This window comes from Priapulus caudatus, unplaced genomic scaffold (genome assembly GCF_000485595.1).
Source record: "Priapulus caudatus unplaced genomic scaffold, Priapulus_caudatus-5.0.1 Scaffold879, whole genome shotgun sequence".
Taxonomy (NCBI): Eukaryota; Metazoa; Priapulida; class Priapulimorpha; order Priapulimorphida; family Priapulidae; genus Priapulus; species Priapulus caudatus.
Genome location: NW_014577940.1, coordinates 99,919 through 118,452, shown reverse-complemented (window position 1 = coordinate 118,452; position 18,534 = coordinate 99,919). Strand labels below are relative to the sequence as shown.

Genomic DNA, 18,534 nt, shown 5'->3' with positions numbered 1-18,534 from the left:
TCCCCCACCCACCCTCACCCACATATCTACAGCCTCCCCCACCCACCCTCACCCATGTATCTACAGCCTCCCCCACCCACCCTCACCCCCACACCTACAGACTCATGCCCGTACGTACGTTCATCGTCTCGTATCCCGCGTGAGCGACGGCTGGCTTCTCACTCAGGAAGCACGCGGCGGCGGCGTGCACGAGCCGCGGGAGGTGCGCGGCCGCGAGGGGCCGACTGAGCGCGAGCAGACGCACGTGCGCCGCGCGCATCACCGCCGCCCACGGCGCCATCTGGTGAGCGTCGTCCCTCGCCGGCTGGTAGTCGTACAGCGCCTGCAACAACGACGGCTTGCTAGCGCCCTCTCGTGTGAAGATAGATCGGCACGGTTACGACCGGCAAATCCGAGGTCGAGGATTGTTACCGTGTGTTTACCATTACTAGTCAACTGTTCTCGATACGACCGTGTAACAGAATGCTATGTTGACGAAGATGAACCACTGCAGCCATATTTATCAGATTACAACACTAATGTTTTACTTGACATGTAGTCTACCTACCTGTCTGTTTGTTATTCTGGCTTCTTGTCTGTATGTCTGTCTGTCTGTGTCTGTCTGTCTGTCTGTCTGTCTCTCTTTCTCTCTGTCTATCTCGCTCTTTCTCTCTCTCTCTCTCTCTCTCTATATATATATATAGTTTTCACTTACAGAGATTAGCTGTGCATTCAGTTCTGCTGTCAGGCAATCAGACTTCGGTTCTGCCTCAAACATCGCATGCAGGGCCTTCATGGAGGTCACCTTGATCACCTGGAACACAGGAAAATCACGCCAACTTAACGCTCTCCAGACAATGCCTGCTGGGACACATACGCCCACTTAGTATGGGGTGGGAAGATTCTCAGGCCACAATTAAAAAAATATTTGTTTGCCCTCACCCGACCCAGGCTGAAAGGTTTGGGTAGATAGGTCGGCTTTTTTTGAGGGCGGGGGTCTTTTTACAAATTCAGCATGGTGTCTACATGCTCGGGTGTGCTTGTGTGGAGATACCTTTTATGTTGAATGTTTCTTTTGCTTGATACATATAATGTATTGCCTACAGATTTATATAATGTACAGTGATACAATTTGTTAAAAAGAAAAAGAAAAAAAAGCTCAATAAAATTTTTTGAGTCGGCCCCTTTTTGGCGGGTCGGTCGGGTGAGGACAAACAAACAATATTTTTATTATGGCCTCATCGATATATCGATGTATCACAATACAGACAATACAGATCTTGACAATACACGTATCGTTACATTTGACCACTCATGATACACATATCGATACTTTACTGATTGGAATCCATATCTAAATCTAATATTTGGTATGAGTGCAATCTAGGATGTGCATACCATGTTACTTAATGTCATGAGCTTCAGGATCGTTTCACATGATGATTTCAAGTTCTTCGATGTCAACACTGGCAGCACAAGCTTTAGAACACCGAGAGCATGGAGCGTAGCTGTTGCCTCATCTGACCCTAAAATAAAAGTGCGTGTATGCGTGAACACAAGAGCACCACTATTACACAAACACACACACTCACAAATATGCACATGCATGTGCATGTACACATGCACACACATTGCCCTCATGTATCCCTCTCTCATCTGCCCTTGGGTAACATTTTACAACTATGCGACGGTGGTATAACCTGTTATTATCATGTAAGAGCTTATTTACTAAACAGGGCATGGAAATTCCCCCGAACGCGACAGAAAATTTCCTTTCCAGCTCATCATTTAAACGTCGTTCCAGAGAGAGGATAGGGTTACCTCCGCTCGCTTCTATCTGCTGAATACAGAACTTGACTGTCGTGCTCTCGGCTGGGTGGTGGGCCACGCCCGCATCCTGGGTCATGAACACGCTGCCCTGCAGGATTGCGCAGACTGCCTGATGTGCCGCCTTCCTAACCTACGCAGACGACAGCGTCATGGCAACGGTCAGCGCCATGGCAACCAGGAACAAATGCATTAGCGCTAATATACTACAGCATGTTACCTCGCTCACTTTACCCTATTCCTCTCATTCATACACTACACACTCAATTCGTTCACTACTAGTCTACAGTCACAGGACAACGCAGGTAGTTTGACATATCACGGCGTATAAAACATTTGCACTGATTGATCGGTGATATTTTCCACATCCCGATATCTCAAGTCATCAGTTTTCAGAACAATAAACGGTAATTCTGAATCGATGGAAGCAATCACCTTTGGTTTTGAACTGGTTGTGAATGTTAGTATCGCGCGGTATAGCTGTGTTGTTGACGAGTCACTCCAGACAACCTGATCCTGGACGCGCAACACTGTTGCCAAGCACACGATCGTCTGTCAAGACAAACAGCAATTAGAAACAAGAACACTGAAATAACCACAAATGCATTTCACACACACATACTCAGTAGCAACACCGTTACGTATATTCCAACTTGTTGAGTTCGAATTCTTAATTCACACATTTTCAATATTGAAAACGTTGCTCGAAATGCCTGAAAACTATGGCAATGTTGATAAGGGGATCACCGAGCATGGGATCATCGTTACAAACTTTTGCAATCTTTTGTACTTGATAACATGCACACGCATTTTACGCAAATTGCTGCTAAAAACTCCAAAGCTATACCCATGCACACACCATGAACAATACACTGAAATTTTAATACAGCAACCAGATTCAGAAATTTCGTTCTAACTTACGGATCGCAGAAGAGGGGTGGAAGAGGAGCCTGCATATTTGGCAAGTATGTCCATAAAACATGTTCCAAACTCTGAAAACCTGGCTTTTAGCACCGGGTGTGGTGTTCTGCAAGAATATCGCTTCAACTTTAACAACACAACAGACATCTTTATGACAACATGCATGCAGCACAAACAATGGTTCATTTTCTAACACACACTAGTGAATTTTACTGTTAACTTTCTTCTTGTTAATATTGAAATATAAAAGATTACATTACTAAGTAATAGAAATAAAGTCCAATTTACATGAAAATAAGGCCGAAATATAGATAAAAGTGAGCCTTTAAAGTTTAAACGTTAATATGATCCTACTCCATATGCAGTTGTGTGAAGGAGATAATATTATTATACCTCTTGATGACAAGACTAATGAGATACATGACTGCTGTCACAGATTCTTCAGTGTCCACAGTATCCAAAGTTGTCATCTGCAAAGACAATATGACATTATGACATTAGCCTGATCCTGTTCATTGTGATAAAAACAATGTGGCCCTATATTTCAGGTGTCACTTTTACTTCACCAGTGTCGTCCTACTAATATCACATAGTTATATAGATGCTATACCATGATCGAACAAAATATTTAGTTTTGCTTGCCTCTAATTGAAATTGTAGAAATTAAACGATGAGACAACTCACCAATGCTGCGAGATATTCAGTTTCGCTCTCCTTTCCTCCTCTGTTCTTTATTACTTCTGTAACAGCTGCCAAGACAGCCAGTATCTGAATATAAACCGCAATGTAACAACATTACCAACCTACTATTTAAAGGAACACGTACCTCTGATGTCACTTACCTACTTTTTAAAACATAGTACTTAAATCGTCGATCATACCCTCAGAGCATTTAATCCAACAATGAACATTAAATTAATATTGTAAAAGCAATTAGCTTCCCACCTCCTTGTGCGTAGCAGAATTGGATTTCCATAGCCTGTGAACTTTGCTGAAGGACTGATTTGAACAGTCAGTCCAGCTAGTGAGAATCGTGGATTGTGACTTAGCACTGAAGGTCTCTTGGTCAGCATTCACTCCTGCTGCACTCTGCTCTCCATCCTCTATACTCTCATTATGTTTCTTCAGGGCATCTGTTGTCAGCCCTCCGGTTCCTGGATAATAGTGTAATAAATGTACAACGTATTACGCGTTGACTATGCTGAACTGAGCAGGACCAACTGGCTAAATAATCTTTTAATAAAGTTACATGTATGACACTGACAGCGATGTAAACATAACCAACAGTAAAAAATTTTAGGCATATATAATAGGAATAGGTAAAAACCGTTAGCTATCGGACCGTTTTACAGTTGTGGCCAGCATACAAGTTAACTTATAACTTTCTATGCAATATGGTACGTAAGGAAGTAACAACTCAACCGTAACACTAATATCTAGAGAATTAGAGGCGGCATTAATCTCCTTTTTCTCTAGATAATCCCCGCACTTCGTTGAATCGAGTGCCTTGTGAAATACAAGAAAGGAGCCAAGATACAAGATCAGGCCTCGAATTAAGTGACGAGAGGGGCAGCCGCAAGGCAAGTTTTTTGGAGCATGTGAGAAATTGCCTTGAATTTTCTCTAAAATGGATGGGCACCGAGGCAATTTTAAAAGGCATCAAGGCAACTCTCACAATTTGAGAAGGGCACCAAGGCACTTTTGTAAAATAAAGAAAAACTCATAACAAACTAGAAAGGGCAGTTGTCGCCAACTACATGTACGATGTGTAAGTATACGAAGTTTGGTCGCGCCAGGTCAATTAGGGGCAGAGTTATAGAGAGGAAGGAAAATATGATGAAGGTCAAGGTCAAGGTCAATGTGAAATAAAGGTTGCAGTGACCTGGTTTCGGTACGTGACACACCTTCTCCCCAAGATGTGTAAGTATACCAAGTTTGGTCGCGCTAGGTCAGCGGAAGGGAAATATGATCAAGATAAAGGTAAAGGTCAAATAAAGGTTGTAGTGACCTGGTTTTGGTACGCGACACACCTTCTCCCCAAGATGTGTAAGCAGGGTTCGACACTAACGCTAGTCCGTTAGTCCGAGACTAGTAAAAAATCAGAAGGACTAGTAGATTCCCATAGCAGTTAGTCAGGCGGGACTAGTTATATTTTCCCCGTCCCTCACCGTCCCAATTTCCCATCGATTTTACCAGCGGCAGCGTCTCTCATCCAAGATCCAAAGAGCAATATATAACTCGTCCCCATTAACAAGTTTTCCCTGTTAGACGCGCTAGTCCAAGTAGAGTAGACGCTAGCACGCTCTGCACGCTCTAAGCATGCTACTAGACCCTACGGCAGTACAAACATTGTTAAACAATGGGGCCACGAACCCAGTCAACCAATCAATCGCTTGACAGTAGCTGTTGACATAGAACAAACAGTCTGATTGTAGAATTGACGCAACTAATCAGTTATACGCTCTCATAGGGAGGTATTTACATCTCAACCACATCGCATGCGTGTATTACTTGAAGCAGTCCATACAAATAGTAGTGAAGCTAATACTAGGTACATCTTTATCCAATAGTATAATACTAACATCAAGGTTGTTATGTGGAAGTATTTGGACGGCGCTCGCCCCTCCACCTCCCAAACGTAAATCGCAGGAAGAGAAATTAGATGGCCAGCGTGTCTATGATAATACGAAAAGGATGCGTGCGTTCTAGCCAGCGTGGAAATCGTCATACCCGTGGCTAGAGTATGACCCAGCCAAGAGTATGACCTGTGGTGCAGGCTGTATCTCTGGTAGTTTTTTCACCGGCACTACAAACTATCGTTTGGAAACTGACAGCGCATGATGCTTCCGAGGGGCACAGAAAGATCCTAGCAAAAAGAAATGCAAGGACCATGCCGCCTGTTCACGAAACAGTGGGGCCCCAACTTCCAAGTGACCCAGAACTGAGATTGAAATGGTGTGTGGCGATCAAAAGATGTGATGAAAATGCACACGCACGCACACACGTGTACGTGCACACGCGCGCACACACACATGGACGCACGCACGTGTACGTGCACACGCACCCACGCACGCGCGCACTTGTACGTGCACACGCACGCACAAGTACGTGTACACGCACACACGTGTACGTGCCCACGTACGCACGCACGTGTACATGTACACGTACGCACGCACGTGCACATGCACACGCACACAGGCACGTGTACGTGCACACGCACGTACACACACACACACATGCACGCACGCACATGTACGTGCACACACACGCACACACGCACATGTACGTGCACACGCATGCACGCCCGCACATGTACGTGCACACGCATGCACGCCCGCACGTGTACGTGCACACGCACGCAGGGACACACGCATGTGTACGTGCACACGCACGCACGCCCGCACATGTACGTGCACACGCACGCACAAACGTGTACGTGCCTATGCACGCACGCACACGTGTATGTGCCCACACACGCACGTCCACACGCACGCACGTGTACGTCCAAACGCACGCACGTGTACGTCCACACGCACGCACGTGTACGTCAACACGCGTGTACGTGCGCACGCACGCACGCACCCACGTGTTCGTGCAGATCAGCTTTCCTCCCAGATGTCTTTGCACCTCCTCCGTTCCGTAACTAGATCGCATTGTTTAGCAGTGATACCGGACAGCTGGCACCGCTGGCCATCTATCCAGCGATTATGTAAATGGCGAACCCCATTAGAAATGCACATGCTATTGGGCAAAAACGGCAGGCCCTACACCGAGTTATGTTCAAGCTGGTGCCAGCTGACAAGCGCCAAGGGTTAGATGTCGCGCAGCACTTACCTGCACCGACAAGCTCCAGAGGTTCAAATTACGGCGATAGCCGATACAAGCGCCGGGAGTAGTTTGTAGCTATAAATGAGGCCAAATTCTATGCTGCTTAAGTGACGAATCACCACGATTCCTCATCAAGAGGAGGGCCGAAATTGATATTCTAAATTAAATTTTATTTAATTAAGTTTAAATCTTATGATCCATATCAAAGTTAGCATGTATTTTATAGCAATTGGAATGTCTTTTACAAAACCTTTCTGGGGACACCCCCGTTGTACCTGGGTGAGACCCCTTGTTACCCTAAGCAAAGGGGGGCTCCACCCCCTACCCAACTACCTCCTAGCAAATCACAATTGACTTCGTCGCCCTGCGCCGCTAGTTAAGGAGTCCTTCGCAGGACTAGTAGAAAATCTTGAAGACTAGTACATTTTTTCTTACTAGTCTGTTAGGACTATGAAACTAAAATGGTTAGTGTGCTAACCCTGGTAAGTATAAAGTTCTGTAGGCGCTAAGTCAATAAGGGGCCGGCAGCTATAGATCGGAAGGTGACATATAATCAGAGTCAAAGTAAAGTGTCAAATAAACGGTCGCAGTGACCTGGTTTTGGTAGCGCAGAGGTTCAAATTGAGGGGCGAGTTTAGAGAGCGAAGGGGAAATATTGATTAAGGTTCAAAGTAAAGCTTGGAATGAAGGTCCGCATTGACCTGCGTTTTGGTACGCTGCTCACCTTCTCCCCAAGATGTGCAAGTATACCAAGTTGGTAAGCCCTAGGTCAATTAGTGGGCGGCGAATTAGAGAGCGCGGAAGGAAATATGACAATGGTCAAGTAAAGGTCAAATAAAGTCGCGAGTAACCTGGTGTTTGGTTACACTGCTCCCTTCTCCCAAGATGTGTAATAGTGTTGTCAATCGGTTGTAATTTCGCTATCGATCATCGCTGCCCCAAAGTAAACGATTGATGCGTCTACAACTTACAATCCGGTTTACTGCGGGTGTTGAATGGCTGCCGTGTGCGTAACGTCGTGTGCTTGTACGTGTGTGCATGCTATGTGGCTTGTTTAAGGCCTCTTACTGGTTTGTTTTGCACTGTTTACTACTGTGGTATAATACATGCTACTGAATTGTCATCACTTTTCCAAGTTTTCTTGTTCAAATACTTTTTTTTTCGATTAATCGATTATGCGATTTTTGATAACCAAAGCGCTTGTTCGAGCCACTGTTCAACGAATGATCGCCGATGTATAATCGATGATCGTGATCATCACTATGTGTAAGTATAGTACCAATTTGTGTCATGCTAGATTCAAATTACGGGTGCGAGTTATATAGAGCAAAAGAAATTCTCTGCGCGGCGGACTTGAGTGGCTCGGCGGCAGGCTGGAGACATGAAACCATAAGTATCCTCCGCGCGACTTTCGTTCGCGGGGATACAATAATACTATCAATATCGTCTTGCTTTTAATATGTACAAAATTGATAGGCTCGGCTTTAACTCGCACTTAGCATGCTACAACCGTATCATGATCAACTATGCTGGCCATTCTTTGCGCGAGCGTCGTTTTCCCAGCCTTATTAATCGCCGCGGTCGAGTCACGTGCAGCATTTAAATATTTGTGTTCTACCATCGGGCATAACACAGCGCGAGTGGGGCACGGATTTATCGGATCGTCTATTGACTGGTTGGCAGCAAGCCACGTTATTGTTTTGGCCAATAGAAGGTAGACGGTTATCGCCAGCCTCGCCTCTGCGCGACAAACAGTGCGGGCCGCGACCAAGTTCTAACCAGAGGCACCGACGGGAATTACAGAAAAGGGCAAGCAAGGTCATGCCGTCGGCGGTCGGGTGATTTTCAGGGCAGTCCGGCAATTTGATAAGGCACCTGACGGCAATTGCCGTCGGTGCGTCGTTAATTCGAGGTCCTGACAAGATACAACCGTACATACCGACAAACAGAAAAGGACCCGAGTTCCCAGTCGTGGATTCAAGCTCTTAACGTCCGAGTTACAATTCTGTTTCCAAACAGTCTTGCGATTAACTTCAACTTCGGAAGTTAATATGCCTAACTCTGGTACGAATCGCTAGATTAAAGTCCTTAAACTCTAGGGTTAAAAATCAAGTTTACATTCTATTTAGTTATAGATTAGTCTTTCGGTATAATCTTTAGACTTTTTGAAGATATTTTTAACAGTTTAGGTAATAGTTTTAGGCTACTATCTACTTAGAGCTAATTTGTTTATCTAGTACTGCCCCGTGTGCCGATCCCCCGCTGGCGCTGAAACATATCGGTGGTATTTTACGTTTGTTGTAACTTTCGGTCGCATTGATGGCGTACCACAATCATGATCCCGGCATCGCGTACTGTGCAGGTTCTCCCGTACGTTCGTTGGGAAACCTCCCCCCTGTTTCAAATCTTTCGCGGCCGTTTTAAATTACCGTCACGCCCCGTCCCGATTAACTTCCACCAGCAAATAAAATTTGCCAGCGAGGGAATCGATCGTCAAAGATCCCATTCGACCAGGACACCCCTGCGCGGTTTATTTTTACCTGTGTCCACGCATGCAACTGGAGACAATTACACAAGTACAAACAGTCACAACCTTTCCTCACACAGCAACGAAATCGACTATCTTATATATATATTACAAGACCTCAAATACCGTCTATGGTGTGGTGACGATTTTGTTTACGCAATTAATTAGTGGTACGGTAAAAAAACACGCCCCCGACCCCCCTAGTGTCATCCCCTTCCCCTCCCCCTTCCCCGTCCGCTCGCCCCCTTGTGAATTTCATTCGCTGGGGAGAACGCTGCTTGTGATATTTATAGATAGCGGGAAAATGTAGACGGTATTCTTGCGATTCCGCAATTCATAGCCGGCAGCTGTTAAAGGCGTCGTGATAAATGACGGCAAACGTCGCGGTTTCAATCCGCGCATTGGGCAAAATATATTTCCCTCATTTATTTATTGCTGCCGCTTTTCATATATATACGTTTTTTCCATTACACCTTCTACCATGTTCCTGCATTCTATGCAATGCGTCTATCATCTATCATCTAATGCGTATGCGTCTTAATCATGAGTCTATCATGTTCGTCTGTCTAAACTAAAGCGATGGAATTATGGGATATCTAATCTCTGAGTCACTTAACTCAAGTCCTCAGGATTTAATCCATATTATATGAAACCCAATTTAACTCGGAGTTTACTAAGCTCAGAGTTAGCTTTAACACTTTAGAAGTTATGGTTTCACAGACTGTCGGAACCGTGGGTCTAGTATACAATAATGTAACCTGCAAACACAGGATAGGGTTTCACTGCCTATTGAAGTATTAGTATTACTATTAGTAATTATTCCTATCCTGTGTTTGGTTTACAATTATTGTATCTAGAATCCGGTCCAGAACAGCAGAACAAGCTGACGGCAGGCTGAGGCGATCTAGCTCTAAAGTTACTATAGCCGCCAGCGTACATTGACTGCGCAAGGCCCTGCCAACTGCGCGCCCCATCTTACTTTTCCCAGCCCACCTGCGCGCAGTCAATGTACGCGGGTTATAGTACTCTTACTATAGTAGTAGTTACTAGTATGCCGTACCCAAACTTAATCTGCACAAATTCGGAGATTGTGCCAGCGATGCGCTGCCAAAACTTGCGATTCCCTAGTTTGGTCTGACAGCAATCTCACAGATTGCAAAACTGAAAACAGTCGGGTGATGTCAACGAACGCGCTCATAGCGAGTGTTTGTGGTGGTGCGTCGGTGCAAAACTACAATTGACATACAATCTATACGATTGAAATACATAGAGAGGGAACCAGATACAAGATACAAACAGGAAGAAAACTTATCTTCAATATTTATCCCAATTTTATATTTATTGTAATAATTTAATACGCGTATTTATATCAAAGGTGCCAAACACATTGAGGAAGAGAAGGTTTACGACTCTTATAGTTTTTTGGATATAAACCTTTGAATATCCATAAATAAGTCATGTAAGGTCATGTTTGTGCAAGCTCTGTTTACGTCGTTTGCCCAATCTTAATATTGGGGGTGCCCCAGTACTAAGGTCGTTGGGTAGCCCGCGCAAGACAATTGTTACCAGTTGCTTAGTGGCAAAACTGAGCTACCACAAAACAAAAAAAATAAAAAAAAAAAAAAAAAAAAAAGATTCCAAGTTTGGGCACAAACACTACTACTAGAGTATACTAGTACTAATTGTTAGATTCAATTAAGGCCAGGGCAATAATTTTCCCGGTATCGCATCGCAATTCGCGATGTAAATTTTCAGCCCTATTTGCTACGGGCATCATTGTTTTATTGAATTCCGGCAGTTGTGCGATGCAGCCCATGCGATGATGGTAAACGGAAACATACATGTTTAACAATTTACTTTTTTATTTCCTGGCTGCTTTTGCCGCGTCAATGAAATGCCACGTTACGCCGAATTGTCATTGATGTGTAACACCACACAGGCAACGTGACTTTTAAACAATTCGCTGCCTCCAGGATTGGGTTGGAAGTTCCTACCCCCCGTACATCAATCACATATGCCGGCGCCCAAGGCACGTATACACAGCCACGCTGTGCTGGCGGCTTGCAGGCGCTCGCCGCGGGCCTGCTTTTCTTCGGCGACCTTTGCACTAATATAACAGTGAGGATGTCGTGTCGAGAGTCCAGATAGCCCCGCTTCACAATCGCTAGAACCTGATTTCATCACTGTTTGATATTTATAACGTAAGGAAACCAACATTTGATTAAAGTTTAGACAATTATTTTTCACACCTCGCCAACTATGGCGAGTCAGCTTAGCTTTCACTCGCCCGGCCGATATATTTTCAACTCGACATTAGGCGAGCGGACGAGTTGCCAAGCTCGCACGCTGTTTAAAGCGCGTCGGCACGTTGCAGAATCGCTTAGTGTGTCCTAGGCTTAGCTACTGTGCCTGTCACAGGCAGACACGATAACACGCCAATGCATGCACTGCGGGTAAATTTGCACTGTGATTTGTCTGAAAAAAAATGCTATACACATTTATCCAATTGCTATCAAAATTTTATTTTGTATATGCACATTTTGGCTATGCAAAGTTTTTGGCTGGAAATTGTTCCCTGAAAGCAAGCAAAACAAGGACCACAATGTAATATAAGGTGTGGCGTAGTCATGCTTTTTGGTGTATAGTATCCTTGGTAATTATCGCAATTTAATGATTCAAATTTTTATTGTAAAAGTCATGCATGTAATTGTATATGATGGATAATTGCCTAAATAAATAAAAAAAAAAAAAAAAAGAGCTAAGGCGAGTCGTGATCCGACTGATCGAGTCAGTGTCAGTGACTGAGTGAGATTCGACATACGGGAGTAATTTAGGCTCGCATACCTTTACCGAAGTTAAAAAATCTGTTTCTGGCTGCATCACGGAACTTTCTTGTCTCTGGATTGCTACTACTACTCTGTCCCTTTTTCAATTTCTTCACTTTCCCATGTGACGCGTTCTTTACGCGTGTACGACATGCCTTTCCTGCCATGCTTGTAAGTTGTAATATCAGAGCATCTTACTCTAGTCTGAGGATGGTGGAAAGGGAATTTGTAAGCTAAACATTTTAATATCTTTTGTCGAATATACCCATTTATATTTCATAAAAATATAACGTTAAGCATTCTATTATTTTTCAAAGACCACCTACATTGTACAGTAAGACGAGATACTTGAGAACTAAAATGTTAAGCCAAGGTTGATTAATAAGATTATTCCGAGAGATTCTGTCAGTAAAGCTAAAATCCCTTTCAGTCCACACTGCTTAGGCGCTCGTAGCGCATCCTGAAAAGCATGATAACTTTGTAAATAAACCTCTCGTTATGGTTATAACTGTGCTGCTTGCATGTTTGTTTGTCATTTAGCGTTAGCTGACTTTTATATTCGACATGACGCAATAGGTACCTAATTGTAATGTTATAGTCTAATTGTAATGTTATAGTTAATTGTCTAGAATAGAATAGAATAGCGGTTTACAGGAATAGACCCAAGGCCAAGGCAAGGGCCTGTATCCCACAGCCACAGCACAGCCACAGGCACTTGGAACGTCTCAATAAAACAAAATAATGGTAAATACACAACACGAAATGTACGAAAGTCTTAAAGTTTCTCTAGCTCTATTTCGCCATATCACCTGTAAATGCCGACCAATGATGCTCATCTGCAAACACAAGTACAACTGAACGCCCGCCCGCGCTGTGGGCTGCCGTGGCACAAATCAACATGAAATAAGAGAGGGTCATCTCTTATTCATGGCCGTATCGGTGTACTTGTGTGGTTTGCAGATGAGCATTTGACCGCATTTACAGGTGATTATAGCGAAATAGAGTAGAGAACATTAAGACTTTCGTAACATTTCGTGTTATTTAAGCCATTATTTTGTTTTATTGAGACGTTCCAAGTGCCTGCATGTGCTGTATCCGGTCTAATTAATACATCAACCCTCAATTTTGTTCATAGTCCCTAGCGATGTTAAATCATTCTAAACATCATTGCGAGCGGTCGTGGTATTGTAGGTATATGAAGTATACGTACGTTGGAAGGTAAATTCCCATTGTATACATTACATCATGTGATCAGATCATTACATCATTACTATGTGACTATATACAGACTAAGTTAAGGTAGTCATATTGTCAGGTGGGACATGCAGTTGCCATGTCAATTTTGTTTTGAATTCATTTATCGTTTTTGATATGACAATTTTTTCGGGCAGTGAATTCCAAATTTCCAATCGCTGACGGTTCTAAAGCTAAATTAATTATTTTTGTCCACAACCAACACTACCAGCCCACCCCTCAACGTGCGGAAATACATATTCCCGCTCAACTGGCGCTGCTGCACCGCCGGAAAATGGCCGTTGAAGTTCTCAAAATCAATAATGTTTGTTTACCAAAATACCGCAGTAGATCCAAATTTCAAATGATAGTAGAGTTAAAATTTTAGGTAGGCTGATATAACTTAAGGCAATATTCACTTCAGAATAAACAGGCCATTAATTGGCCTACCACAGACGTTTTATAGCCCGTATAAGCGTTGCTTAAGTTCTGGTCCCGCGCAATCCCTAATGGTCTTGTTTCTATAGCCCAGCGGCAACTGTACGCGGGCTATAGTTAGCTAGAGCCTAGTGTATAGTGAGTGTGAGGCAGGGAAACCCATCACGCTAAGTGAGCGAATAAATTGGAGGTCACAGGTCAAAGGCAGTGGGGGAAAGGTTCAGATATCAGACATGCCTAAATGGACAGAGTGAAAAACTTTTTTGTTTGCAGCGGCTGGCTACCATTTTTATCACTTTATTGAAAGACATGAAATGTGGGCTTCAACTGACGTGCGAAAGTATAGTGTCTGAATATCCTTTTGACGGCCTCAAGAGAGGGTTAAACATGGATTCCTGAACTGGCGCCTCAATGATGTCACAGTGTCTCATATTCATGGCACATGGCCAATAATCTAGAAAGCCAATAAGCCTGATAGCGCGAACGCCGTACCATCGCAGGCGTCATGTCGCTTCAAAGTCATTGGATCGATATCCGCATCAGATTTAGCTCATCTGACATAGTCAGATGCAGCTTGTAGAATCGCAATGACGTGGTCCTGCGTCCGTTGCGCCGTCAACAGTTGGCAACAAAATCTTAACAGCTCGAGCGTACGGTCCACGATTATTCGGATTGATGGTTGAAGGCTGGGGTCAAAGTCAAAAGGTGTAAAAGAAGGGGAACATTCCCTCCTTAACTTAAGCAGGGGTTGGGCAAACTGCGCGCCCACGGGCCGCATGCGGCCTCTACGGGGATCTGTGCGGCCTGCAGAGCCCTGCAGCAAATAAATAAAAAATTTAGAATCAATAATTTTAGTGAAAGTCAACATGTTTGTGCTTGAACCGAGGCTGACTTTTCCAGTGTCATACAGATTAGTGTCTATTGTCTCTGTTCGCTCTGGCAACACCATTTCAGCGAGAGAGAGAGAGAGAGAGAGAGAGAAGAGAGAGAGAGAGAGAGAGAAAGAGGAGAAGAGAGAGAGAGAGAGGAGAGAGAGAGAGAAGAGAGAGGAGAGAGAGAGAGAGAGAGAGAGAGAGAGAGAAGAGAGTAGAGAGAGAGCGAGAGAGAGAGAGTTCATCATGTATTTTGCTTTTTTGAAGCGAGAGCGAGAGCGAGAGAGAGAAATGAGAAGAGAGAGAGAGAGAGAGAGAGAGAGCAGAGAGCAGAGAAGTAGAGAAGAGAGAAGAGAGAGAGAGAGAGAGAGAGAGAGAGAGAGCGCGAAGGAAGAAGCGAGACAAGCGAAAAGAAAGAATGAGAGAACAACGAGGGAGAACGAACGCACGATGGGAGGTGCCTTTGATTCGTTGCCAGTGAGTGTAGATCAGAACACCTGCCGTCAATATTGATGAGCGCTGTCGCTCTGTAGCACTGGTATATATAGTATAGTAATACTAATAGTATAAGTATGCAGCCTGGCCAAGTTAGCCTAAGAAGATGCATTGTGGGTGCATTGTGTTTGCGACACCATCTTTCGTGCCTTCTACCATTTTAAGCTTAGCACTCCAGATTCAGCACCTAGATTAGCATCTAGGATTGTGCCAACTGTAAATCAGTGCCAGTATTGAGCTCAATTTACATATATGCCAGGTTGTGTGACGAGTTGTGTGCTAATATTATTCTTCAGGAGCAGTCGATGATCGATGAAATCTCGATGCTAAACCAGACATAAAATAACTGACGATTGTCATGCAACTGTGTGAGAGGCTGATACCTTCGCGCATATGCCTAACAGCCAAGGCTCACAAGCCGGATTCGCCGCTCACAGAAATCTCATTCGCCATTGTTAGAGCGCAGTGTGAGATCAATACACACTTAAATAATTTCTTGTTTTTATAGTTATATTACCCAATATCGTAGACTTAGTTAGTTGAAGAGGTGAGGTGAGCTATTAACAGAAGCATTGTTGGCTGCACACTTGGCACATTTTATGCACGTTACAGTATACACGCACTTACACATGTACACATACAGTATATATATATATATATACGGCTATATATATATATATATATATATATATATATATATATATATATATATATATATATATATATATATATATATGCATATAGTGTATGGCGGTTTTTGTAGTTTATGCATATATGTAGTTTTTGTAGTTTATGTGTGTGCATGGCGTTTAGTGTAGGCCTGCCTCCTTACTTAATCAGTACCCGTATTCTGATTCTGAAGGAAACTTAACTAGTCTAGCTGTCTTTAAAAAGCTTTAAGGACTATGCTCCCACTTCGCTTGTAAGTATTGTATTCCAGTGTGCAATTACCCTCTGGTTGTAAAAGCCTTGTCAAATCTGGAGCCGGCAATAGGATTGAATAACATCACATGGTTGCCTCTTGTATTCACTGAGGTATTAGGAGCGCAGAGATATCCGTCATGACAGGTGTGCTGTTATTTTCGTTATCAGAGGAAATGGCCAGATGAAGGTTGGGACGATGCCACCATAGAACTGCTGTTGAATGAGCTAGCACTGATGGACAGCAACAATTTTCCAAGCAATTGTGGAGTCGGTGAACGAGAGGCAAGGATCGCATCAAACCTAGTACGACGAAGACATTACAGGTGCGTGTAATTCGATCGCCTCGAAACCATCTTACTTGTTATAAATGAATTATTAGAAAGACTTGGTTACCTGCACCTGTTCAAACGGAGGTGCATGTGTATGATGCAGATTTACTTACTGTGAAATTTATTCATCCATGTAAAAACTACATTGCAGCACCTACTATATGCTATATTTCCTTACGTATTAAAAATGTTTGCTGTTCTGCATTATGATATAAATAGGTCATGGGATATATATTCACTTCATGGTTTTTTTTAGGTTTGGACATGGTATAGGCAGGTCAGGAGATTTAGTTGCAGTGCAGCCAAAGGCAGCAGGCTCAAGCATTCTAATGAAACTCACAAATTCACTCCTGCTTGAGGTTCTGAGAAAAACAGGTATTAAAAGTTGTAACAAGTATAGAGGATGGAGAATGGAGTATTTCTGCATGCCTATTGTGAACATGGACAGCAATTTTTTTTTTTAATTTCACCTTATTGTTTAGTGCTACGATAGTGATTTATTAAATAAACAATTGGTAGTTATCCCTGTGCTGTCTGCAGGAGTGACGTCAACTGCTGCCTGCTTTGTTGTACCCATGGCAACGGGGATGACAATGACGTTGTGTCTGCTCACTATAAGGCAGTCGCGGCCACACGCGAAATATGTGATTTGGTCCCGAATCGACCAGAAGTCGTGCTTCAAGTGCATTGCGACGGCAGGTGAGAAGGTTTCTTCTTTGCGAACATACAGTGAGCTAATGCTAATACATTCAAATGACTATCTGATTGACAAAAACGTTTTGGCATATACAATGTTTTCGGTGTAAACTACCCATTTAAAAATAGATCTGTGTTAAAAGTATGCTTATTGTCGACAGAAGGCGGCAGACGTGTCGAATAATTCGCGAATCAGTATAATATGTTTATATATATACATTCCTCTTAATATATATATATATATATATATATATATATATATGTATGACCATAATCAATGCAGGCTCTCAATACAGTAGCAAACTATCCGAGAGTGCGTTAATTTACACCCTTGTTTCCTAAGATCATAAAGTCAATCCTATTCGTGAGAGCGATGTTTCTAGTCTTCTATTTCAATATATGTGTTTGATATGGAAGAGCTCTCATAGATGAATACGTAACGTGCGCAGGACAATAACATACACTTGTAATGTATTAGTACTATCTATACCTATACCAAGTCTCCTTCATGTGATAACGGGCATCTATCTATCATATCTATCGTGCGGCATCTTTCCTTCAGGGTACACAGCGGTTGTCATCGAGAATCGTCGTGAGGGGGATGAGCTGCGCACGAATGTTGAGGCAATGGCAGAGAAGCTGCTGGAGCTGGGAGCAGAGAACGTCGCCTGTGTGCTGTCGACAACTAGTTGCTTCGCGCCGCGCGTACCGGACAGGTGAGGCCCACGAGGATGCGTGCGTGCGCCAACGACATCCGCGATCTCTGATGCTCTTTTGTTTTGGCATTCTTCTGTTAGGCTTAAGAAAAAAGATGTTTGTTTCCGCTAATGAGCTGAAAAAAATTGGACACGGTAGGCAGGCAAACTTTTTTATCCAATTTTTTTTTTTTTGGTTTTCTAACAAGTTTTATACTATAACAGCCCATATAATGACTTCAAAGTCAAATCAATGCATTTACCGATCGATATCACGTTGGGATTTTTTTTTTTTATATTTTGAAAAATAAAAAAAAATATTTTGTTGATCACAATAAAAAGTTTCGACACGGCGGTTTAAAATAGACTCGCTCGGGTTAGCAGAAACAAAGGTCTTTTTTTAGGCCTTACTTGTGTTTGGTATCGGGGCGAATACGGTCGTCTATTTTGGTAGAATTTGGTGTTTCAGGATATTATGAGCGATCATGCTAACGAGCTTATCGCCAATTAAACAATTAAAATCCTCTCCATTAGCAATTCATATATGTGTGTTACTCATGAGAGACTCGTCCCATTCAGTCCACTAGTATGACGTCAACCGATCAACTGCAGTTTCGTGACACGTCATATGTAATTGTTTGCTGTCTCTTATTGTAGAAGACATCAATTCTAACAGTGAGCAATCTCTCCCCACCTCTACTTGATGTTCTTGACGCTGAGTGATATATGCCGTGCCGTTAATGTATCAACATTCCCTCACTGTGCACTGAGTAACGCTGAGTGATATATGCCAAGCAGTTAATGCAGTGGTTCCCAACCTGTTGGACTCCCCGTACCTCTAATTTTTTTACGCTATCTCCTGGTACCCCTCCGCCCACCATAAGCAACATGAAGAACCAACACTGATGTATTGTCATGAATATTTTGATATCATGTTTATGTATT

General features: G+C 43.2%; 2 protein-coding genes across 2 annotated transcripts in view; one reads left to right on the top strand and one right to left on the bottom strand.

Moving 5' to 3' along the window:
* Positions 1-12,074, bottom strand: part of LOC106814174 (RRP12-like protein) — a gene marked incomplete at its 3' end in the record, with an annotated part of 27,099 nt that extends 15,025 nt beyond the window's left edge. The window contains exons 1-10 of the mRNA XM_014818470.1: positions 11,927-12,074; positions 3,673-3,881; positions 3,412-3,495; positions 3,121-3,197; positions 2,728-2,833; positions 2,242-2,358; positions 1,801-1,939; positions 1,378-1,505; positions 695-793; positions 119-322 (exon numbers count right to left, since the gene is read on the bottom strand). Of these exons, the coding sequence (XP_014673956.1) occupies positions 119-322; positions 695-793; positions 1,378-1,505; positions 1,801-1,939; positions 2,242-2,358; positions 2,728-2,833; positions 3,121-3,197; positions 3,412-3,495; positions 3,673-3,881; positions 11,927-12,074 (1,311 nt within the window). The remainder of the gene's footprint in view (positions 1-118; positions 323-694; positions 794-1,377; positions 1,506-1,800; positions 1,940-2,241; positions 2,359-2,727; positions 2,834-3,120; positions 3,198-3,411; positions 3,496-3,672; positions 3,882-11,926) is intronic.
* A 3,966-nt stretch (positions 12,075-16,040) lies between these two features.
* The window catches only part of LOC106814180 (O-phosphoseryl-tRNA(Sec) selenium transferase-like), an 11,443-nt gene continuing 8,949 nt past the window's right edge, over positions 16,041-18,534 (top strand). The window contains exons 1-4 of the mRNA XM_014818477.1: positions 16,041-16,192; positions 16,455-16,573; positions 16,739-16,897; positions 17,457-17,610. Coding sequence (XP_014673963.1) covers positions 16,104-16,192; positions 16,455-16,573; positions 16,739-16,897; positions 17,457-17,610 — 521 coding nt within the window. The 5' untranslated portion in view covers positions 16,041-16,103. The remainder of the gene's footprint in view (positions 16,193-16,454; positions 16,574-16,738; positions 16,898-17,456; positions 17,611-18,534) is intronic.